Source organism: Anopheles gambiae, chromosome 3 (assembly GCF_943734735.2).
Source record: "Anopheles gambiae chromosome 3, idAnoGambNW_F1_1, whole genome shotgun sequence".
In the NCBI taxonomy this organism is placed as follows: Eukaryota; Metazoa; Arthropoda; class Insecta; order Diptera; family Culicidae; genus Anopheles; species Anopheles gambiae.
This window is the reverse complement of record NC_064602.1, coordinates 29876354-29901140: the sequence shown is the minus strand read 5'-3', so window position 1 is coordinate 29901140 and position 24787 is coordinate 29876354. Positions and strand designations below refer to the sequence as shown.

Below are 24787 nucleotides of genomic sequence, written 5' to 3'. Positions count from 1 at the left end.
GTAGGTTTCCATCATCCCTCAAAATGCAACCATGCGGTTTTCGTCAGCACCTGATCGTACAGCTTCCGAGCCCGGTTTCTGGCCTTTTATTTGTTGTTTCATGTTGCGATTTGGATGTTTACTGGCTCGCAAAACATTTGAAATCTTCTCGGAGTTGGATTCGTCGTACAGCAGAGATCTTAGTCTGAGAGGTTTGGGTTAACCTGGATTCTGGGAACGACTTTCAATTGCAGTTAAAGTTCCACTCCGTCGCTTAGTTTGCACCTTACGGGCAGTCGTCTGTGTCTCCTGGTACTTTTTAGTTACTCGCGCAACAGTCAACTTAGGTAAACTTGGCCGTTTTGCCAGCTCCCGAAATGACACCAATGGATTAAGCAGATAGTTGTGTACAATTAGTTTGCGTTTCTCCTCTTGCAAAGTTGATGAAGTGTAGTGATTTCTGTTGTCAACAAACGCACTCAAAACAAAACGTTTTCCATTTTTGACCATAGGGGGCACCACTGTAATTCGAACAAAGTGCCCCATTTCTAAATGAACCAAGCTTTAGTAGTACTTTACAAGTATAGTATAGTACATCGCACTTAAATACGTAGTTTCGCTTTTAACGTTCTGTCCAAAGAGTCCTCACAACACTTCTCCAGAAAATTCCTGTTTTATCCTGTTTTAGTTCGCTCCTGTTTTATTCAGGAAGAAATGGTAGATCCTGAGGGACTCTCTATGTGTACTAAAATGGTGTAATTGATTAACCATGCTGGAATTATTGAATGAATTGCAACACCCACGAGCATCTTACACAAACATCAACATACCAGAAGCATTACCAACATTAAACATTAATTAAATTGTGTATCGCTCGACATAAGCTTCCGGGTTTGTAGTTAGTGCCCTTTTTTGCTTCTATGAATTCACATACCAATACAAGCCCATTCATTACACAAGTTGTCGAACGATACAGCTGCAAACATCGAACCTACTGCCGAACGATGCCGCTTTCAGAACTATTGGCCAGGCTAGTTCACCTGAAAATGGTCGCGCTCGGTGTTGTTCCATACGAATTTCACCCAGCGACGCTTTCGCTCCAATTTAGCCGCTCGTTACTCGCGTACTGCTTCATTATCGCCATAATCAGCCCGTTGGGACGATGCTGCGTCTTTCTAACCACCTTCTTTACGATGAAGCTCGGCATTTCCGTTGTACGCTACACGGCGATGTTTAGGGAGCTGCTGGACGCGATTCTACTGGTCGTTCCGCCGTGTTATTTGCTTTGCCAGCACGCAAAATTGAAGCAGTTGTTTGAGCTATCGGTAGAGATTTACCGAAGCTCACTATCTCTTGGCATCTTTCCCTTCTGGCAGTGGTTCCGCACCTGTTTGCTCTGCAGTCTGGTGTACGATAGTGTGTACGGTGTGAACGTTGCGTTTAATCTTGTGCTGCCTGGTGCTGGCATTCATGCAAAGTATGTGCAAATTCTGTTGTGGAGTGTACTGAGCCAGCTCACGAAGTCGGTCGTGTTGCTGATCATTTACGGCAGTGCACAGTACTTGCTGAGGATGGTGGATCACTTAAAGGATCACTTGGAAGCTGGGCGCTTATCCACAAATCCGGTGTATCAAGAACAGATCCGACAACAGCATCACGGACCGGCAGGATACCTGATGTTTTACGAACAGCTTGCGAAAGTGTGTGAAACGTTGAACGACCTAATTGGTGTACCGTTGATAACTTACTTCTTGATGGCGCTGATTCACCTGACGTTCGTTTGCTACCTGATACTGACCAAGCTGCTCGTCAGGTGGTCATACATCTCCTGGCAGGCGATACTGATAGCGGGAATTGCGATCGCCTCGTATGTGATCGATCTGCTGTGCCTGATGAGAATAGTGGGCACCTTCGCCCGGACACGGGAAGAGGTAAGTTGTGGTAAGGATGTACCAGGCCATTGCACAATGTTGTTACATTGCGATCATATTCATACTTCAACGCACTCTTAGCATTTTTGTAGTAGCACGTGGAGAAGCGCGTTTAAATGCGTAGTTCCCCCTAGAGCTCTCAGTCCAAAGAGTCTTCACAACACTAATCCAGGAAATTCCAATCATGAGGTACCACAATAGCTCGCTCCTGTTTTATTCAGGAAGGGATACCAGGTCATTGGGGCTTGGCTTCCCGATGTGTACTAAAATGATGTAATTGATTGAGCCGTGCTGGAATTATTGAATGAATGGTCATTCACTCATAGTCATCTGACACAAACACCAACATATCAGAAGCGCACCAAAGCTTCTAAAGCACCAAAGGAACCCATTAATTAAATACTATATTGCCCAACCTAACCGTTCGGTCGTAGGTGTGCTTTTGTTGCTTCCATGAATCGGTAGGCAGAACAGGATCGACGGTACATCTGCAAACAACGAACCAGCAGCCGAACGATGCAGCTGTTAGAGCTCCTGGCCAGGCTACTTCACCTGAAAATGGTCGCGCTCGGTGTTGTTCCGTACGAATTTCATCCTGCGACGCTTTCGCTTCAGTTTCGCCGCCCGTTGCTGCTGTACTGCTTCATTATCGCCATAATCGGCCCGATGGGACGCTGCTGGGTCTATCTGACCACCTTCTTTACGATGAATTTCGGTGTTTCCGTTGCACACTACACGGCCATGTTTATGGAGCTACTGGACGCGATCCTGCTCGTTGTGCCGCCGTGTTATTTGCTTTGTCGACATAAAAAAGTGAAGGAATTATTTGTGCTTCTGGTGAAAGTTTACTACAGCTCACTTTCTTTGAGCATCTTTCCTTTGCGGCTGTGGTTTCGTGCCTGCTTTCTGTTTAATCTGGTGTACGACAGTGCGTACGGTGTGAACGTGGCGCTTAATCTTGTGCTGCCCGGCACTGGCATTCATGAAAAGTATGTGAAAATTCTTTCGTGGAGTGTACTGAGTCAGCTCACGAAGTCGATCGTGCTGCTGATCATTTACGGCAGTGCACAGTACTTGCTGAGGATGGTGGATCAGTTAAGGGATCACTTGGCAGCTGGGCGATTATCCACAAATCCGGTGTATCAAGAACAGATCAGGCAACAGCATCACGGATCGACAGGATACCTGATGGTTTACGAACAACTTGCGAAAGTGTGTGAAACGTTGAACGATCTATATGGCGTACCGCTGATAACGTACTTCTTGATGACGCTGATCCACCTGACGTTCGTTTGCTATATGACGCTGACCAAGGTGCTGACTAAGTGGTCATACCTCAGCTGGCACGCGCTACTGATAGCGGGAATCGCGGTCACCTCGAACGTGATCGATCTGCTGTGTCTGATGAAAATCGTTGGTACGTTTGCTCGAACACGGGAAGAGGTAAGTCGCAGTAGTCTTGAATGGTCGCATTAGGCAAGTGGTTTGAATAATTAAGCACGCATTGTAGACGAGGTGAGGCTTGTACCACAGTGACCAAACGATGTTCAGTAACTCGGTTCAGTCGATCGCAGCCAGTGCTCTGCAGCAGCGAATCTAATCGTGCAATGGCATCAATCGAGCTGCTTGGCAAAATACTCTACGTTAAATCTATTCTAGTGGGCGTCATACCATTACGGCTGCCTCGTTCGAGCTGGGAGTTGTTAATACTGTGCTACTGCTATACCATCGCAATCGCTGGCCCGTTGTTGCATTTCTTGCTCTACCTTGCATGGTTCGTTAGCGTTATGGTGAAATTCCGCGTAACGTTCGTCGTATCCATCTGCATGCATCTGGGCGAGGTTCCGTTTCTCATCTTTCCACCCTGCTACCTTCTATCGTGCCGCGCAAAGATGAAGCAGCTTGCCGAACTTTTCACCCATGTGCACAGCAGTTCTTTGCTGGTTGGCCCGTTTTCTCTACACGCCTGGTACAGGAAGTGTTGTGTGTTCAATCTCGGATACGAAGCGGCCCACACTGTCACGCTGCTGGCGAACCTAGCCCTGCAGTGTATTTTTCCCGAAGGGATGGGCAAAATTTATCCCCAAACACTGCTATGGATTGCCCTTTCCAATCTCACGAAATCCGCTGTCCTGCTAACGATGTACGGTAGTGTGCAGTATTTAATGCTCTGTACCGTGAAGCTGAATGAGCTGCTGCCGCGCCTCAGCAGTTGGACGGATCCGTACCGGCAGGAAACACTACGCCGGCTACACTTTGGCCGGGACGGCTTGATGGACTTTTACGGCCAGCTTTGGCAGGGGGCGGAACTGGCGAACGAACTGTTCGGTCCACCGCTGCTAGCCTACCTTGCGATAGCATTTATCCACACGACCACCATCTACTATCGCGTTTGGTCGCAGCTGGCCGGTGGGCTGGAGGATCAGCCGCTTGTCATCACGGTGCACTTGATCGTGCAGCTCGTTTGGGTGACGATGGATTTAATGTTCCTGATGGCGGTGGTGGGCTCGTGCGGTCAGATGCGGCAAGAGGTAAGCATTATCGCCTGCAGTGGAGGCAGAGTGAGTGATTAGAATCGATGCATAATTAAATCCGTTTTCGTAATCGGGCTTGATTTGTTGATCTTGTGTTCATATCACTTAGCGGCTGCTTGCTTTTCATTTGATTGTTTGAATAATTGATCGCGTTATAGGAGCGCATATAAAGCACATCGATGACGGCACGTGGTCTTCAGTGATAGTTTCCCAATCTTTGTAGAAAGTAATAACTCACTTCAACTCCAAAAACAATGCTAAACGACAAAGTAGTGAACGGTTTGCTGCTATTCAGCACAACAATTGCCACCCTGCTCGGCTACCTGACGATCACGTACGATCGGAAGCGGCAAGAGCTGCGCGTCTCGACCGTCCTGGTAGTGTACAGCATCGTGCTAGCGATCCTTTGCACCTTCACCTACCAGAGCGCCCAATTCCTGTCGAGCGATATGCGCTACCGGAACGGCATCAAAGAATCCGCCGTCAACAAGGCGATCGGTGCCATCCAGGGCCAGGTCGTGCTGCAAACCTTTCTCTCAGCGGTGGTGCGGCGCTACCATAAGCGCTACGAAATTGCGCAGCTGATGCGCGATCTGTTTCAGCTGAAGCGGGAGCTATTTAGCGCGACCGAGCTGTCGCAGCGCTGGATCAAGGGGCACATTTTGCGCAAGATCACCATCAGCCAGCTGATCGTAACGAGCTCGTTCGTGCTGGCCGTGCTGGCGGTGCTCGACGCGGGTGAGGAGACCGCAATTGGCAGCGAGCTGCTGTCGCTGTGCATCTTTTACTATCCCAAGCTGACCATCATCTGTTCGGTGTCGTTGTACTACGCCGTGATGCTGTTCCAGCAAAACCTGCACTACGCGCTGAACGAGCGCTTGAAGCAGCTGATAGTGGAGCATACCGGCGGGTTGGTCGATAGAGCGCGCGGATACGCACGGCTGCAGCATGCGGTGTACGTGCGGAGCAAGCTCAACTATCTGGCCGATGCACGCTGCCGGATCGTGGCGTGCTGCACGGAAACGCACAACCTTTACCAGCAAATGCTGCTGTCGTGCAGCTTTCTCTGCATGACGTTCATCGTCACGCAGGTAATGGGACAGTTTTAACACGCACGAGTAATACTGTGGGGGTTCGTCGCTTACTGATTGTGGTGTTCGTTTTTTTTGCGCAAAGTTGTACCATTTTTTCGAGCTACTGTACCTACACTATCGGACGCGGAGTGAGCTGTCTTTTGCCGCCCTCGGACACGAAACGTTCACCTGCCTGTTGTGCTACTTTGAGGTGTACTGCATTGCCGAGGCGTGCGAGTTGGTACGCGAGCAGGTGCGTTGAGACAAGCAGGACTACGAATAGAGAGTTGAATTAACGTTAAAACACTAACCTTTAGGATTACATTTCAACTGCCTTTTCTACTTTTGCACATTGGTCGATACTAACTCTATTCCTCTTTATCTTTTCACAGTCACTAAAAACGCAAAAGCTGCTGCTACGTGTGAACCTCAGTCCGATGGATCATAAACTTAAGCAAAGCGTATGGAACTACTGTTACTTTCACAGCTGCAGTTGACGATTGTTAATCGGTTTATTCCATCCCTTACAAATCTGCTTCCAGATCGAGGTGTTTGCTCTTCAAACGTTACACCAACCGATTGAATTCACCGCCTGCCGTATGTTCACTTTGGATTACACGGTGTTGTTTTCGGTAATTTTCAGTTTCAATTTTGAAGATTTTCTTTTGCCAGCCAGTGTAAAGAAGGTTGATTGTATTGTTTTCAGATTGCGGCCGCCGTCACGAACTATCTCATCATTCTGATCCAGTTTGAAATGGCAATAGAGCAATAGTTTAGCTGTGCGTTGAGTGAGATATATTTCTAAAAATAGAGGAAAATGTTCGTTTAATAATGTTTGCTTCAATTACACATCGGCGATAGAGATGACTACCTTTACCTGTTAAGATACTGCTTCGGAGTTTCATTGAATTCGGACAAAGGACAACGCACACGCGCATTCGAAATAGAATATAGATATATATGTGTATATATATTTTTTGAAATAATAACATTTCTCACGTGTTTGTTTGTTGGTTTTTTTTTTTATCTTGCTCGACAATTCTTGCTTATTATCATGGACAACGGTCAGAGGGCTTTTTAAACATACCGTGTGTTTGTGTGTGTATGTGTGTTTCTGTGTGCCTTCTCCGTCAGCTTTATAAATGCTTTAAACTTGCTGACCCAACAAAACCGCGAAAGACGCGAATAAATGCGATCAAGAAGGGCTATATATGTGTGTATTATACCCGGCAGAAAGGCTCATTCTACAGGAGAGGAAACATCCTACACAAAGAGAATCTCTATATCGATGCGCTCAAGATCGTGCAAGCAGTTTAGAAAACAGTGGTACATGATGAAGCTTGAAGCCCTATTATCCCTACTGCCGCATTAGTCACATTTTCTTGCCCTTGTTTTCGATTAATATCACACGCACATCCATTAACACACGCGGCATACATCTACGAGAACACAGATTGCATCTGCCATCGGCAATACATGGGAAGTATGCGCTTTCGGTTGCTTCTTTTAGCTTGTTTGCCGTTTTTTTTTTTTACATAAATGCTACGCGAATCGAGGTATGAGAGACGGCGTGTTTCGTAGGTAAGTAAATCAGGGGCGTGACAAAATAGCGTCTCGTACCTACTCGTACTGGAATGCCTGAGGTGTCCACAGCATGCCCTCCCACTAATGCATTACTAGGCGCACCAAAAATTAAACAATAAATAACGAATCTACACTGTAGCCGCAAAGCGTTGATTATCGAAAGTATTAAATACAATGCTACACACAAAAATGATTCGCTAGCGGGCGGGGCGGGGATGATTTCCACGTTTTGATTGTTTCAAGCTTGTTCAATTTGGCGATCGAGATACCGAACGGAGTGTAGGATTGTAATTGTAGTGTTATCGCAAAAGGTGTTTACAAATTTACTGTCCCGGCAATATTCATCTTTTGGAGTAAGATTTAAGCACAGCATTGAACGTAATAACGGAACATACGATTGATTTACCTTAAAACTGTTGTTATGATACTTGTCTCCTTTTTTCCATCCATCCTTCCTATCTAATGCAAAACATCGACTTCATCTACTTCCTCCTGCACACACGGATTTCCGTTCAAATCCGTTTTGTTTTGCGGCACACGCTTTTCGCCTTTGATTATCTTGTTCACTCCTTTCCACCTTTTCAGCACAGCGCGCTTCCTCTCTAGTGATCCAAAATGGAAATAAATTTATAAGACTTTTAGTTTTGTATGCATATACCATATTTGTATAGTCTAATAGAGTTCACGTGTTCTAACCTATGAAAAAAATGTAACAATATCTTTTGCGCCGGCCCTGCGCACGATCAACAGAGTAGAGGGAAAGAGAATGTGTGTGAGTGAGAAAGAGAGAGAGAGAGAGGGGGAAGGGGAATAACACATTGGTTTTTTAAATATTCTATCATGATTTCAAATCCTTACGCACAGCACATTTGCGAACTGATGCCACTTTCGACAGACGGGACCGTACCGTACGTTTCGGTAATACTTCCTTGCTCTAAGCGAGAAGCTACTATCTATGCATAGGGGCATTGATATAAAAACAAAACTTAACGAAGGTGTAGACAATTTTTTGAACGAAAACAATATCTCACACCGCCCTTCAATTGGGCTGGAATTGCAAAAAAAACCGATCATGTTTGAAACATACATCACGAAATTAGCATATACTAACAATTATTAGAAGATGAATCTCTAAAGGTTTAACCAAGTTTGGGCTTTCATACTGACCCACACTGTACCCGATTGTTAGCTTATTCGAGAATTTTGGTACCCACATGTGTATCCCTTTTGTTGTTGCTGAAACGTTCTCTTGGACACTTTGGAGGCAGTACACGTGACGTGACTACGCAACTGTTTCAAAACAAACATATTTACATACATAGTTGTGTGTGTGTGTGTTTCTGTGTTACGTACGAAAACGTGTAACAAATGCACTAAATCGATATCTAAACAGAAAGGCAACAAAGGTGTCTGCGTGAGTGTTCCGGGTGCCGCGGGATGTTTAACTACGTGTAACGGGGGGAAGATATGTGTAAGAACGGGTAGTAGAAGCAACACTGTGAAGCCTAATTAACTAGTGGCCATCAGCCATTGCGGTGACTGTATGTGTGTGTGTGCCTCTCTCTATGTGTGTTTGTTACTAACATTTCAGCATCCTAAGCGAATTTCTACTTCTTCTAAACGGGGATTTTGTATGAATGGGTGTGTTGCATGGGATTACACGTTACTTGTTTTTTACTTCTTTGCCTCGCGCTATCATTATTTACAAATACACATCACACTTTTGGTCGATCGATATTATCCTTTCCTCTCCTTCCCTCCTTCCCCCAACCCCTCGCGTTATTTAGTGCAACATGAGCGTAGCTTGCATCTTAAGGAAACCCTTTTTGCCCCTTTCCTTCCTAATAGTCGAAAGGGCTTGTGGCGAGAGAGCAGAGAGGGAGGGCAGGATATAGAGCAGTGAAATGAGGCGTAAGAAATCTTAGATCAACTCTCACCCACACAACAATCGTCTAGCACAGCATCACTATCAAACTATCTGCAGGTCTTTGTCTGGGTTGTGTTTATGAAGCCGTGCGCAAATCATTGGCCATCCTCCTCGGCCGCAGCTACAGCACACACCCGGGCAGTGTGCCGTCCTACGATATCCTTGCATTGGAGTCGACTAAATTAATCGAGAGGCGCAGTTTGTCAGTCGTCGGAACACGGTCTTCGTCGTCGTCGTCGTACAGGATGGGCGGATTCAACGCGTTCGGTTCCTCTCATGCAATGTCACGGGCAACCGGTACGATCGCTTCCCAGTATCGCATTTGCTGGTATGAGAAAGCGAAGATTAGTGTTTCCGATACTAAAAAGGTTGTACTTTTAGCGATGAAGCTTACCTGCTGCTGGTGTGCCATTTGATCTTCCAGATATTTGATGATGGTCGACTTGAAATCGCGTGCACGAGCCAGCTCGAAGCGTTCCATCTCCTTCTTGATTTCACTGGAAATATTGTCAAACTCCTTCTGACACCGCTGCACCTTGCCCTCCCACTGTAACGGTAGCGAAAAGACGTTTAAGAACAAACAAAAAAAAAACTCCTCATTCTGGGCCTTCCTACCTCTTCCACCTCCTTCTGTGCAAACTCCAGCTTGTCGCGTCGATCCTGCAGCTCGAGCTTCGCCTTGTTTTCCCGCTTCTTGGTTAGCTGCATCTGGGCGTGCTGCCAGTTCTGGAACACTTTCACCCGCTCGTGAAACACGTCCTTGATAGCACCGAACAGCCCAATGTAGTCCTTGATCGTCTCCGACAGGATGTACAGGTCCGAGTTGGCCTGCTCGGAGCGCAACAGTTCCACCTTCTCCTCCACGTCCGCCAGCTGCGACAGGGCCTGCGACAGTCCGGTATGCTCCTCGCACGTGCTCAACAGTGCGGCCGACTTCGCGACACCGCCGGTCAGCGTGGCCAGCTCCTTGCGATGCGACACCAGCGCCTTGATGGCGGAGTGCAGCTTCTGCATGTGTGCATCGATCGTTTCGACCTCGCTGATCTTGTCGTTAAACCACGGATCGTTCTCATCCATCTTGTACGTGATCTTGTTGACCGTTTCGCCGACCTTGTTAAAGAGGCGCATCACGCCGGCACCGCTCAGGGCGGCCGTGTTGACGGCACGCGGCAGCTCCTGGTCGCTTTCGAGGAAGTTGACAAAGTCCGTATCCTGGCACAGGACCGGATGCTGGGCGACCCGGTTCAGGAAGCGTTCGAGCGAGGCGCGCCGATTCTCGATCCACTCCAGGTTGACGCCCGCGCCGGCTTCCGCCTGCGGCTGGCTGCCCATCCGCACCTTGGTCGTGCCGATGATGTTCTTTTCCGGCGCGGGCGGTATGATGCGCCCCATGCGCAGGTACTTGCTTACGAGCAGATCGTGCAGACCGAGGAAATCACTGAACCGGCGCATCGTGAAGAACTGTCGCTTTTTAAACTTCAGAATGTTTGTCTTTGTGGACACCCTGCGGGGAGGAGAGAGTGAAAAAAAAAAGATTCAGATTATTTGTGAATCATTAATCAATACAATGTGTGTCATTTAGCGACTACATACTTATACGCCAAATATGAACCCATGCCGTCGCCCACTTTCTGCGGGTCAGCAACAACTATTTCGATAAACGTATCCCCCGCCTCGTCCGTCGGCACGTCCTCCAGTACGGGCGATAGTGGTTCCTGCTGACGAAAACAAAACGATAAAGTGTGTGTGTGTAGAACGACGAAGCGTGAAAAAATAAGGAAGGGAGATCGTAAACGACGCACCACGCATAAAACGCCCATTGAAGATTTTCTTATCGTAATCTGCGGGGCCTGTTTGCCGTATGCTGATGAATCACAGGGCTAAAGCTGGTGTGATGAGCATTTGGCAAAAAGGCGTTCTCCCTCCCCTTCTTCTTGTCTACATCTTCCTGAATCACCCACCGTCAAAGCATGGGCTAGGTGGCACCAGCACACGGCTTATCTGCTGCCAATTATGATGCACCCCGCATAACGTAATTCAATCAAATTTAATTTAATTTAATAGTATTGGTGGTCTGAGGGTAAGGTGGCGCCTGGCAGTGGCGGTGAAGGTTTGGGATGGGTGTGAAAGTTGCAGCCAACACAACACACATACACACAGTGCAACGGGGGCCCGCTGTTGATAAGAAAAGTCGACAAGGAAAGGAAAGGAAAGTCCCCGGAAGACACACGAACCTGTATCGCCGACTCGAAGATATCGTTCTCGTTTTCGTCGTCCGGCGACGTGATATCAACATTGTCGAAGGCTGGCTGTTGTTTTTGCGTTTGCTCCGTCTCTCCATCATGCTCCAAGGTACCGTTGGTGTCCATTTTGCTGCTGCTGCTGCTGCTGCTCGTGCTGCTTTTGAACGGGAGTGGTCCCGGGTCGGTATAGCGGCACAATCGCTTTCCAGACGACGTAGACTTTCTTTATCCTTTATCCGCGGTCGCGTCACGACTATCACTAAGACCTCAAGCAACAATGGCTCTCGCTCGTCACCGTTCTGGGGGGGGCCTTTTGACTATCAGCAGCGGCGCTTTTCTCCCCACAAAACAAAGGACGCGTACCCGTTGGGAGGGTCGGGCAGATTTCGGGGCCGATTAATTTGCACTGCCAGTTATGCTACCGTGCGGCACATCCGAACTACGGTGCAGCATGGAATGTGCAACACCGGACGGGGGAGCAAAAAGGGAAGCGAAAGTTACTTGCACTTATCTTTGGTACGCGAAAAATCGGCGAGATGAGTAAAGCAATTTCTGAAACTGCACTTGTCGTCAGCAAAAACAAGAAACGTCATGCGGAGAAAACGAAGACACGGGCCGCTGTCAAATGCGGGTGCGAGGTTTTTAGTACAACCAAGGTGTATACAGTGTGGTAAGTGTGAATTTGGTGAGGAATTTATTGAAATTGAAGAAAATAACTGCACAATGTGTTTGTAAAATCATATTTAATCATTCAAGTCAACTTTGTTTTCCATTTTTATATATCTTAAATGTGAAAATGTGAAAATAAATGCATTCAAAATATATTGCCAAGGTGCGCACAGAACGAAATTCCCACAGTGCACGGCGCTGTACTAAAAAGCCATCAAAATATAAACAAACAACGGAGCAAAATAAACGTAGCTCAGAATCGGCTGTTCGCGTTCGTTTTACTTTTGTTACATTTATTCTGCGTCGCACAATAAGTGGCCGTGTATCGAGTGTTTTATTCAATTTGACCACTGCAACAGCATCCAACAGCACAATGAGCGATCCGAAGAAGAAAACGGGAAACATCCTGTCGAACGTGGGCCCACCCTCCGAGCTGCCCAGCTTCATTACGGCGAACGTGGCAGCACCACCAGCTGGTGCGGAAAGTGTGCCGCCTGCCGCCCCGATGGTCACCGTAGACGATACGACGAAGAGGGAGGAAACGGATCCGTTCATACCGACCACGTTCAGTCCGGCGATTCCTGCCAGCAAGGACACGTCGCAGTTTACTGCCGAACAGGCAATGGCGGCCGCTGCTGGTGTGCACCCGGCCGAACCGACGCTGCCCGATCAGCCCGTGGGGAGAGATTTTGCCAGCATGATCCTGAACCCGGAACCGGTCGCGGCGGCCCTCAGCCCCATCACACAGGGCGGCTCGGCCCTGTTCGGGTGGATGAAGGGTGCCGTGTCGGGCAGTGGCATTCTGCAGAAGGTGGCCGAAAAGGCGAAGAACTCGGTCGACACGATAGTTACCACGCTGGATCCGCAGATGAAGGAGTACATAAGTAAGGGAATAATATATAAAACGGGGAAAGCTTTTTGCTGAACTTGAAACCTTTTTTGTTGCAGATTCCGGTGGCGATACGGAGGTGATTGTGGCATCGGACAAAGACGACAAGGTTCGCCCGATACGGGAAGCATTTCAGACAGTATTTGGCAAGGCGACCATCATGTGAGTTGTGATTTCTTTCGTTGGGACGAATGTTGCGGAATATTGAAGATTTTGAGTTGATTATTTGCCTATTCCTTTTCACAGTGGTCTGGCCGCCCAAGCGGTTGGCATTGCCGCCCAGCCAGTTGGGTTTGCCGCTGGTCTAAAGGGTGCCGAGCATCGTATCAATAGCATTCGGGCTGAAAATCCCCGCGTGGACGATCATTTGCCGGTGGTGGCGGTGGAGAACTTTGTCGTAGAACTCTTTCCCGACCAGTAAGTGGAGCGTTTCTTGAAGCAAAAATCCGATTTTTATTTTAGCAAAAGAAAATTAAAATTAAATTAATCCCTTCCCACAGATGGTTCGAGGCCGGTGCGATCGTACTGTTCGATTATGCGAAAAATATCCTCCTGAAAACGGTGACGCAGATGACGCCGATACCGCTGCCGGTCATTGCGGCCCTGCAAGCCGACACGCCGGAGGATTATATGCTGAAGGATACCGGATTTGCTACTACCGTCGGTAGCGTTATGGCCAGGAATCTGAATGTAAGTCTGCATTGTATTGACTGCCTTTCTTTAATTACAAAACTGTGGCCATTTCCCTTCCAAATGGCTTTGCTTCGGAGGGTGGGAATTAATACTGATGGAGTTTTGCCTTGCATTTCTCGTTTGTCTATTTTTATACTAAATCCCATTCAGCTTTCTCCTCTGATCTGCAAATGAAAAGGCGCTTAATCCGCTATATGGACGATAATTTAATATGTTTTCTTTACTCCCTATCCTGCTCAATGAAACCCCTCATTGCCGTTAGCCGGAATGAGTTCAGTGTAGCTTTTTTTACTACTGTTTAACGCTTTTCCACTATTCTGCTTAATCGGATTATCAAGCAGAGTGTAAAAGAAATGAGCGAATGAGAAGCATGCCAAATGGGCGATAAATCAGAAAACTATTAAAAACATTAAAAAACCACCAACAAGCGGTAGTTGTAATGCTTTGTGGGCGTAATACCATCGTTTGTGTGTAGCTTAGCTTTCATTGTGTTGAAAAGGGCTTTACTTTCATTATGCGAGTAGAATGAAAAATGGGTGATAATATAGCACAAATTACATTATCTGTAGTTGTTCCTTTTGTGCTTTATCAATTACGTGGGAATTACGTTTACATTTACTCCTGTTTGAACGTTATTGTTGTTAGCCATACAAAATAGAGCGAAATCTGTGGTCGGATTTCCTTCTCTTTATGGTCAACTTGTGTGTTAATGTTGTATGAAAACCCCTCAACCAGAAACACTACAAAAAAAAAAAAAAAAAACAGACCTGTAAAGGATGCAAACCACATTAGTGCCAGTTGTCTGGTATGGTTGTACTTAAAAAAGAGCACCTTTCACACTTTGAGCGGTTGACCGGACACAGAGGTAAACAAACACAAACAAATGCAAATAATTATTTCCGTAACCGATACGCGTTGATCTACCTGTTTGAAGTATTGGCACGATGGGGGAGTCAAAGAGAGAATGAATAAAAACGCAATTAAATCGAACCGGTGTGGTAAAAGTATGATGAGACCATTTGTGTGTGTGTGTGGTTTCAGGATTCGTTGAATTGCACTATTATTTTGGTTTATTGTTTGCCTGAATATGTACACTATTGCATTTTATTCCTTGCTGCTTTTTTGCATCCCCCGTTGGGTGTTAATTATAGCATTTCATATATTGAAAAAGTTGTTTAATTGGAAACCGAATGGTGCTGATGAGTGGCTATCGTGTTGAATGTAGCACACTCTTGTGTTAAATTAAGTCTTTTGAAATGCTGATAACTATAATTAGCAACGGCAAATACAACGAGTAGATCCGATTACTGTGTGATTGTCGTTTTGATGTGATATCTGATAATAGTTAATTTATTGGACAGTAATATGGACCCGTTTCGTATAAAATAACTAAAATCTTTTGTAGTGAAAACGGACACCCGCCACTCACGATACTCATTTACACAATTTATAATTAATTCTTCGGAATGGACGTTCATGCACTTGCCCACGTGTTTGTAAGCTAAATTAGGAATTTATTTGAATTGCGAATATTAAAATTGCTTTCAGCGAACCCGAAGCAACCGTTCGACGTACAAGTGGCGGTGTTTGGTCAGTAAAATTAAAAACCGTTCTTAGAATGAGCAATTTTGCTTTTGGTATTTAGTACATAATAGAATATTCATACCAAAGCGTTGCTGCGAGCGGCATTTGCGATAATAATTACATATTTCTGATAAGCGAAAATCATGGCAAATTCTCTTTCATCGTACGAAATAAAGCTTACCACATTGAAAAACTTTAAATCCTCTCCCCAAAACTCATCCCTTCATTATGCGGTCACGTGCAATATTTCGCAACGCTGCTGCTGACGCAAACACTACTAAATCTACACACCATCTAAACAATGTGGTGTGCAACAGGATGGACAAAGGTGGTTTAGTCCAGCTCCGTGTGGATGCAGCCACCACTGCATGATTTATTGTAACGAGCTGAGGCTAAAGAATGTACCAAACATTAGGGAAAAAGACGTTCCAGTTGCGTCCATGTGCGTGTACTTTTCCTTTCGCTTTTTAAGTATTAGGCTGGCAGCAGTGGTGTCGCTCGGATTATTGCAAACTTCCGGCTAACTCATTACCATGAGTTTCGTAGCTTCGCCAAACGCTCGTTTTCGTGTTGGAGGAAAACGGTCTTGGGGAATAAAAAATAGCTACTTGGGGTAGTGTGTGTGTGTGTAAGTGGTGTGCCGCCAACGTGGTTGCCTATTAAAATAATGTATGTCCCTGGCTGGTGGTTGGTGGTTTACTGGTGCCATTCGTTCAGGCCCAGGCAGACGCAAGGTCACCAAGGCGTTAAAATGCTTCGTTAGGCAGAGTGAGCGTGTCTGTATGCGTCTGTGTGCATGGAAGGGTGTTCCCCGGCAAGACAAAGTGCAGCCAAACAGGGCACTCTTCGATGGTGTTTGTTTGGCACTGCGAAGGGTCCGTAAAACAGTTAGTTAGTACCATTTGCTCGCCGTGTTGCATACATTCTGGCGCTAAAGCTGGCAAAAGCGTAGGTTTTATACGAGATGAATTATTAATAGTGGTACGCGTGTCTGTGCTGCATCGCTTTATAAAGCGAACACAGTTGTATGTGTGTTGTCCACAATCTCACAAAAAGCTCTTCCCATTGCAGGTATTCAAATTGGCTATGACGGTCTATGCCGGATGCATTTTTCCTTCTTCGACGATAAAATTACCAAGAAGTACTAATACCACCACTGCTACTACTCTCTTGTGAGTAAAAGTTGCACTAGGTGACTCAGCATGAGATCGTGTGCTGTGGAACACGGTTACGCTGCGACATTCCGCACGGGGTGCAGTCAATTTCAACCGGTGTGTCTGAGTAACTTGGTCCGTCGTCATCGTCGTCGTGTGCAGGAAAGTTTTCCCATTTTACACCGTGCGTACTCTATCTAATTCCAATCAATTACATGCACCAGGGACGCCTCGTTTCGGGTGGTTTTTGCGCCAGACACGAGCTCACGTTTAGTCTCTGTCGTTTTCTTGATGCAATGTCCCTTAGCTCCCTATACCCAACCACAGTGAAATGCACTTCGTAATTTGGTGCACAAACGACACGTTTGCAATGTTGTCTGTTCTCTTTTTTATTTGGTTGTGACAGGAAATGGCAACATTAGGTCTAGATGGAAACCGCCTTTGCGAACAGTGATGATGTGCAGAACGAGAGGGAAAAACGTTTTACACGTTGGTACCCGGGTTCCCTCTTTTCGGGTGCAGCCGATCATAACGGTGATCGTGTTTAGTGCTCCGTCATTGAACTAAAAAGTGTATATTATAGACCTGAAAGAGAGGAATACATACAAGCAGTCTCATCAAAGGGTCACTCTGGGTCAAAAGTTTGTCCTGCAGATAGAGAAGTTTGTTTGTTCCACTTTTAATTCCGACGAACAACCTCTTGTCTAACTACGCCGGGTGAACGTTGACGAAAATTTAAAAATGCTCCATCAGGCGACGGTCATTTTGTTTGGTCCTCGTTCTCGGGTCGTGTTGAAAGTTTTCGCTAAATTGGTTAAAGTTGAAGTGGATTTGGCTGGTCATTTGACCGCGCTGCCTTTGTGTGCCGTTTGTTGCTGTACTTTAACGCACAGAGTTTGAAGTGTAGTTGCTGATGTTATGCCAGTTGGACAATGGATACTTTATTCGGGGAAATAGGACACTAATTTTGCAGTTCGAAGACCGAAGCTAGGTTTTTTGTATGACGTTTTACGTGGAGCAATTGAATCATTCTACAAAGTTTTGTATAATTTATATAAACTTTAACAGTATCGTTACTGTTAACTGGGTCAAGTTTGAAGTTTGTCAAGGATTTGAAAGTTTGGGAATTGGACGATCGTCTTCGACGATTACTTAAATACGATACAGCCTCGAACTTGTAAAATCTTGATCATCATCAGTTTCTGATGATGTCCACAGCGAAGATAACACTACACTTTGAAGCATTGAACATTTCAGTTCCGAAGTCATCATCCCCACTGATAGGTCGTTTAACGGTCGTTAAATTAATGGCCTAAAAGTTTTCGACCATTGCTGATTGTGTGTAATTGTTGTCGTTAGAATCAGTCTCGCTTGTTTTGTAAGGGAAGGGAAGGTATGTAAATGTCCATCCACAAAGGACATTTAGAGCTGGTAAGCGATTGTAGGATAATCATTACCACAGCAGCTGTTGGTGACTGAGTTGAGTATGCAAATGCATGTTGGAAGATTTGAAACCATTCGTAGGTTGGTTTGATAATGATTCTGCGGACATTCCTGTGCTGAGAGATTGCAGAAGAACCTAAATTCAAGGGACAGACAATAGACAATGTCTAATGATAGTTGCCTCTCAAATGTCTGGTTGTTGCAAGTGGTTAAGTAACGAGTAAAAACATTTTTCATGTTTGGATTTCCTGCTCCTTCTTTCTACTCTTCCAGCCTGCACCAATTTTGAAACTATTATTCCCCAATAATCCTTTGTCGATAGAACCGTACGAGATGTTTGCTGAAAAGAGGCCAAAGGCCATGATGTGTTCGTTCCAGATATGGTAGCCGTTGTTGATGGAACGAATCGACCGATGAAGGCTTTATGTAGGCATCGTTTCATAGAGGTCTAGTTTACAATGTACACATCGGACCTAAGGTGAGTGAGATTTGGGATCATCGGTTTATTGAACGTTCGATTTAGATCCTTTTTCCACGGGACACGGGAAGGGATGGGTTCTGTTGCGAAATCACTGTACCATCACCTGACCCTTCTGATACAAGCTAGTAACAAATTGTGCAAGCATTACGTATTATCTGTCCGATAGGGGATGTTCCTGTTCGTAGCATCAAAATCATGTTTGTGAATAGTTGATTACAATTTGATGACGACGTGTCTCTGATAAAGAGACTCGGGTACGTTCAGCTGCCCCAATGGAGTACACCTTCACCCACACCGAACTCGGGTTGTATTTCAAATCTGCCCAGCTTGCACCGTTGCGAGACACTTACAACTTGCCGTAACAACTCCGTCCTCTGGTATTGAATATCGATCCGCTGGGGAGTTTCGGGTTCGATTTTAATTGATTGTTCCCACAAGCGGCATTCGAGCACGCGGACGCACACGCTACTCACGTTTAATTAGTTTTCGGTTCCGTGTGATTGGGTCGGAAAAGACGATGTACGGTCACAGACTAATTTCGGATGCTCTTTGACGAGCGTTATCGTACGCGCAAGGACGAATTCCCAAGAACCTTTTGGAGTTTCTTGGAGTTGCGGCTCTCGCTGCCGGATGTTATTTTCACTTGATTGGGTCACAATATTATGAAGGTGTTACCTTTTTGCAGAGACATCTTTCTAGCTATATTGTGGGAAGGGTTCGGCTGGTCGATTCTGGCGCAACGATAAAATGCATCAAAGCGGAAAACAGGAAAAAGGTATTCTAGGGTAAAATGGTATCTTGAACCATAAGCCTAAGCATAGATGGAGCGTGAAATTTGCTCTATAAGGAGATGATGAAATGTCGTGTAAATAGAGCTACAATCTATTAAAAGCATTGTGATGTTGTTCGCTATAACGGTTCTATTCTGTGAAATATCTTCTGGGGTTCTTCGGTACTTTTTCGGTTGGTTTTTCGCATTTTCCTCCACTTTCCTTACTCACAGATGATGAAGAAAGAAGGGAAAATTTTACCCGTTTTATCGCAAATTGATCTAGGGTTATCTTGTCTTGTGTGCTTAACGTTTCATAGATGTAACAAAGGGTCAAAAGCATGGAGCTTCTTACTTAAAACACAACATAGGTACCTTACAGTATGCAATCCTTCGACAAACAAAAATTATTCAGCAAAATATACACTTTAAATGCAAAACTAAACATGATTTCATACTGCCAGGCGATGCGTCTTTCGTTGCAGACGCAAAGCCTGAAAGTATGCAATCATGCGTAACACATTATTAATGCTGCAAATTACACTGGAACGAGACTGAGCGACAAAAGATTGAAATGATTACATTACTTAAATGATTGAGCTTGTTTCTCTTTTCCCAGAATTTCTGATCCATTTCTATCCTAACCACACTCCTGCTTATTATTCCCCAGTGGACAAATCTTTCCGCATGGCTACCGTTTGATATTTACCGGCAGAAAATGCTTGTTTTAATTAGTTGACAGGGGTAAGAAACAGGAAGCAAAATATCAAATCATCCTGCAAAAGGACATTCGGTATACCGACCTTTATCGTTCAATGTCACTGTGCCTGGTTCGATGAAATGGGATGGTTTTAATTAAATTTTATTATATCTCTGATACTTATTGGTTTTGTGTGGTTTCGTTTTGGAATCGCTTACGTAGGACATGGGAAGGGAACAGGGTAGGAAGGCCCGGGTGTTCCCCGAACGTAATGAGATTATGCGTTTTTGTAATGATTGTCATTTTGTTAAACCCCAAGAGTAGAGAGAGACACACATTCAGAGGGAGTTAGAGCTACAACGAGTGTCTGCAAAGTTGTGTATCCGCTTCTTTAATCTGTACAGAATTGCTGCAACCTCCGGGGGAAGTTTTTAAATGAACAAACTTCCGCTCCTCTATACAGTCCTAACTTAACCTGCTTGTGTCCTTCCCGTTTAATTTCCATCCTAAAGTTCGTGACTAATCTTCTACGGAAAGTGCTGCTATCCCTCGTCCGGAGATTGGCTGCATTAGTGTTCGTGTTAGCTTTTGGTGCCATGTTTCAACCGCGTCCGGTGTTGCACAAGATGGTACCCTGAAGGCTTCTCTCATCCCACTCTCAAAAAAGGATTAACCGAGAGCAAACGGTCAAGGATGTTTGGCCAGGGATTTGGGCACGCTTCCGGGTGGATGAGTGCGCCCGGTGTGGTTGCAGCTGCTTAGCTCCCGGGACATTATGCAGAAACTCGAACGACTGCACCGAACCCGATTATGCAGAATTCGGTTCACGGTTTCATCGTTAGTGAATCGCACAAAAATTGGAAGCAACCAGCAATGCGAGAACTGAAGGGATGAAAAACGGCGCTCGTTTTGTGGTATTTGCGCACCATCCATATCGATTGGCTATCTTTCGCTTGGAATGACCGTTTGTTCGATGTGGTTAGATGCCTTTCCGTGGTTTTCAGCAGCAGATAGACGAGAGATAGAGTGCGAATGAGTTGTTGCGACGGCTGGAGGACCAGTTGATGATTAGCCCTAGGAAAACGGTCCCAGAACCGAGCGCTTGGATTGTAAAACGCCGCCTCGGATGAAGGATGATCACTCGTTTGGGAAGCCAGTTTACTGCTGGGGATGAACCAGCCTGGCACAAACATATAAGTGTGTGTCTAAATTGGATTATAAACTATTTTTTACACAGGGGCGTGTTAACTTGGTCATTGCCGATGGGATAGAGTGACGTCCTAATATTATGTTCCATTTGGTCACGTTTTGTTTGCTGCAGCATCAACCGCTCGAACGTTACTGCACAGCCACACAAATTGAAAGTTATCGAACACAATCTACCTTCACCGAAGCATCCATTCGAATTAAGGAGAAGCCAGTCGTTGGTTGGCTGGTGCTGTTTGACCGGATGTCGAAAATCGCCCAGGCAGTGCCTGCAAGGGTTACAAGCGCCAGTACGAACGGATGTAGTTTTTCTTCCTTACTTCCATCACGTTGCAGCCTTTTCGATTTGCCATTGTTGTGACTAGTCACATCCAATGCTTGTCCTGGACGACGAATGGTGCGGAACAACCATTACGGGGGAAAGCCGGAACCAACGTTTGAGCTGAATTGTTCTCTCGTTTACTTCCGGTTGTTTGCAGTAGTTTGTAGTGTGTAGGGATGTAAAAGCTTGCCCAAACCTTTGCTGATTGTTTTGGGAAAGATCGATAAAACGATTCGCTTAAAATTGAAACTGAGGAGTCTTCACTCAGAGAGAGAGAGATTGGAAATTTTGCTTTTTGTTAGACAATATCTGTGGGTAATTGAATTTAGAAATAAAGTAAGGAAAATTGGTTTAAAATTACTAACAATTGTAATCCAAGTTTGTGTTTAAAGTATAATGATAATTGATTCGGTTCGATTGCGCAACAAAAAACGCTTCAAAGTGTGTCCTTTCTATCACATTGAATATAGCATGATAACCCATTTAACAGTCAATTGAACGATCGATCAATATGATTTCAATGTTTTTCGTCAAACTTATCGTCTCGATCGTTGTTCCAGCACCTGTCCCTCCGTCGAAGCAAAATAGACTCATTAAACGCTTCATTTCCATTCTGTTTGGTCCACCGGTCTGTCCGGATGTTCCATCAAAACAGCAATGGCACGGAGTTTACGTGTTACTTTGTGAGCAGCCGTTTAACAAACTGCTAATTAAATTGATTGACCGATTGATGTTGTTCGTTCGTGAGGTGTGCTTCCGCGTTGTTTCCGGTCCGGTTGTATGTTTGTTTAATATAAAGCACACACACAGACACAATCATGATGATTTGATTGGATCAACGAACGTTATTTGAATGCACAATCATGCATTAAATGGGATGTGGTGTTCCGGGTAATGTAAATCGGAATGGAATGACTAGCTGTACGTGATTAGGAGGAATTAGAACACAGTTAAGCTAATTCCAATAAAGGGGATGGGTTAAGGGCTTCATTAAGTGTTTCAGTATAGAGTTTTTACAGCAACAAATCTGCTAAAAATGCATCAAGAGTTTAAATTCATGATCTTTTCCTATTTGTGAAAAGGGTACTCTTATCAATTTTCCACTTCGATTAGCTGCCCTTGCCAAAGGATCCTTCTAATGCATCGATAGCATCTCGCCGTAAATCATCGGTTTTAAAGCCCCAAAAACCGGAAAGGGAAGGTCATTCATTTCTTCATCCATTTCGCTGCTCATTGAGCTGTGCTCTCCCCCATCTGTGTGTTTTATATGTGTTAAAACCATCTAACTTTCATGCTCTATTCTTTTTCATTCCTCACAGACCTCACACACCGAATGGCACCGTTCGTACACGTCCGTGTCCCGCTCGGAGATGATACTGACCGCGGCCAAAACGATAGCGACACTGTACAAGCATGCCGTGCTCGACTACGAACTTACCGTGGCGTCTCAGGTGGATTCGGCAGTAGGAGCAGCGACCGGACAATCCACTACCGGCGGTGATGGCGGGGACGGTACACCCCAACCGGCGGAATAAGAATTAATGTTCACCATCATTAGGGCTTGCCACTGTAATCACTATTGAGTGTGGTCCTCTGCGGATCTGCGAGCTGCAGTTGGATGGATAAATGAATGGGGAGCAGATAGTGTGTGGAAGCTTGGCGTGACGATCGTAGTCCAAGATATTGTAAAAGAAGGGATTTTGTGAAGGTTGGAGTGGTGAAGAGCTGCACGGTCGTACCACACAAGATGATGGCGGAAACGGTTAGCATTTAGAGGAGCTTTGGAGTGTTGGAATTCACCTTCTTTTACAGACCCGTATCGAGAAAGACAGAGACAGAGCATAATGGAAAAAGTATCGACCAACAATCCCATTGGGAGTGAACAGCAGCAAGAAAGGAGTGAAAAAGCACATACAAGTTTTAATGTTCTTTTGGGTGGCGCCCGTTACGTGACGGTGTAGAATAAGAGAATCCTTTTTTTTATTGTTTTGACCCTCCTTCCGAGACACCGAGTTTCCCTTTTGCCCGAGATGCGAATGGGAATATCGGCATGATTTTCAATTTATTGATTCAACCCATGAGATTTAACCGGCCCACCCGGATCACAGAAGAATCGCCCGGGATTGCCTGCTGAACAGGATCGCGTGAATCTCGTACGCTCGAAAGATGTGTGTGAGAGAGAGGGAGAGAGAGATAATTTCTTGAAGGTGTCGAGCGTGCGCTTATCAAAATTATACGACCATAGTTTATTATATAGCACTCGTTGAAACTGTAAGCCTATTATCGTAATAATCACCAGTAATAAAACGCAAACTGTAAACAGTCATTCTTAACAAAATGGAACGAAATGGAACGAAACTGGCCGCAAGGAGAGGCCGCTGTTTATCTTAATTCGCTTTTTATATGTCCGACTGCAGTGTCGCCCTGGTGTCGGGGAGTGTTCAGAGTCGCAAATTAACGAAGTGGACGGTAGAAAATCTGCATTTCTTGCTCAACTTTCACCGCTTTGTTGTTCTTGAGTTGCTCAACAGGATTGCTGATGGTGGGACGTATATTTGTACGGTGTTAACGTTTTCCGAAAATATTATTCTTTCTCAACCTGGCCTGTCTGTCTGTTTGGTCTGAATGTTAAGCTCGTAAAGCATGGAGACGCGAACAGGGTAAGGTGTTTCAAACGGTACCAAACTTTGGAATGGAAATTAAATTATAAATTCTATGTTGGCAGATTTGAAAACAAATCGTTGGGCGGCTAATGCCTGAACACTAGCATTTGTGGTTTTGAGAGGAAAATACTTAGCTTAGTTGAATTCTAGGATGTACCGTGTACAGCAGGTGTAAATTAGCACTGTTTATTGAATTTACCCTAACTCGGCGTATATGGTGCAGCCTGTGCATTCCTATTCATTTTTGCAATTGGTTTCAACGTAATTTAATCATTTTGAAGCTATCCGAAAAGTGGCTCGATTATTAGTTCCGTGCCCAGCTGCTTACAAACCGTACAATAATTACAGAAAGTGTGCAAACAGACATCATCAAATCGATGCAATTGTTACTATTTCTTCGATTTCTTCGATGCAATACTTTCCATTCTGCAAACATGCACTCAAATTGAAAGTGTGATTAAATGAAACACAAAACCACACACACACAAATGAGAAAATTTAAACAGTCCCATCCTGCATTTGCTACACTCGTTCGATTTAATTGCATTTTTATTAATTCTCTCTTTGACTCCCTCATCGTGCCAATGCTACAAACAGGCATATGAACGCATATCGTTTACGGAAATAATTATTCCCATTTGTTTGTGTTTGCCTTACTGTGTCTGGTTAATGTGTGAAAGGTGCACATTAAAAATGCTCTTTTTAAAGTACAACCAAATCAGACAACTGGCACGGATGTGGTTTGCATCCTTTACAGGTCTGTTTTTTTGGTTGTGCTTCTGGTTGAGGGGGTTGAGTTTTTTTGGTGTGCTTTCATTCAACATTAACACACAAGTTGACTATAAAAAGAGGAAAACCGACCACAGCTTTCCCTCTGTTTTGTATTGCTGTTTGTTAACAACAATAACCTTCAAACAGGCGCAAATGAAAACGTAATTCCCAC

At 45.1% G+C, this 24787-nt stretch overlaps 3 protein-coding genes across 5 annotated transcripts; 2 read left to right on the top strand and 1 right to left on the bottom strand.

The window, feature by feature from the left end:
* Nucleotides 1-4659: 4659 nt before the first annotated feature.
* Nucleotides 4660-7048, top strand: LOC1280219 (uncharacterized). The gene is made up of 4 exons (XM_061654340.1): nucleotides 4660-5770; nucleotides 5910-5978; nucleotides 6060-6149; nucleotides 6224-7048. Exon 1 carries the CDS (start codon nucleotides 4699-4701, stop codon nucleotides 5551-5553), a length of 855 nt encoding a protein of 284 aa, XP_061510324.1. The 5' UTR covers nucleotides 4660-4698; the 3' UTR covers nucleotides 5554-5770; nucleotides 5910-5978; nucleotides 6060-6149; nucleotides 6224-7048.
* LOC1280217 (sorting nexin-2) lies at nucleotides 6460-11932 on the bottom strand. Of its 3 annotated transcripts, none has more exons than XM_061654338.1 (5): nucleotides 11263-11932; nucleotides 10622-10746; nucleotides 9644-10532; nucleotides 9423-9575; nucleotides 6460-9353 (listed from the first exon to the last, which is right to left on the bottom strand). In XM_061654338.1, the coding sequence occupies exons 1-5, from the start codon at nucleotides 11395-11397 to the stop codon at nucleotides 9303-9305; spliced, it is 1353 nt and encodes a 450-aa protein (XP_061510322.1). In that variant the 5' UTR covers nucleotides 11398-11932; the 3' UTR covers nucleotides 6460-9302. The 3 variants fall into 3 exon arrangements, with proteins under 3 accessions (XP_061510322.1, XP_320042.4, XP_061510321.1); XM_320042.4 differs by having other exon boundaries at nucleotides 10622-10743; XM_061654337.1 differs by having other exon boundaries at nucleotides 6460-9575; nucleotides 10622-10743.
* A 91-nt stretch (nucleotides 11933-12023) lies between these two features.
* LOC5668080 (protein PRRC1) lies at nucleotides 12024-23534 on the top strand. Its single transcript, XM_001689177.3, has 5 exons — nucleotides 12024-12824; nucleotides 12889-12991; nucleotides 13076-13246; nucleotides 13330-13519; nucleotides 22501-23534. Exons 1-5 carry the CDS (start codon nucleotides 12080-12082, stop codon nucleotides 22714-22716), a joined length of 1425 nt encoding a protein of 474 aa, XP_001689229.2. The 5' UTR covers nucleotides 12024-12079; the 3' UTR covers nucleotides 22717-23534.
* Nucleotides 23535-24787: the final 1253 nt, after the last annotated feature.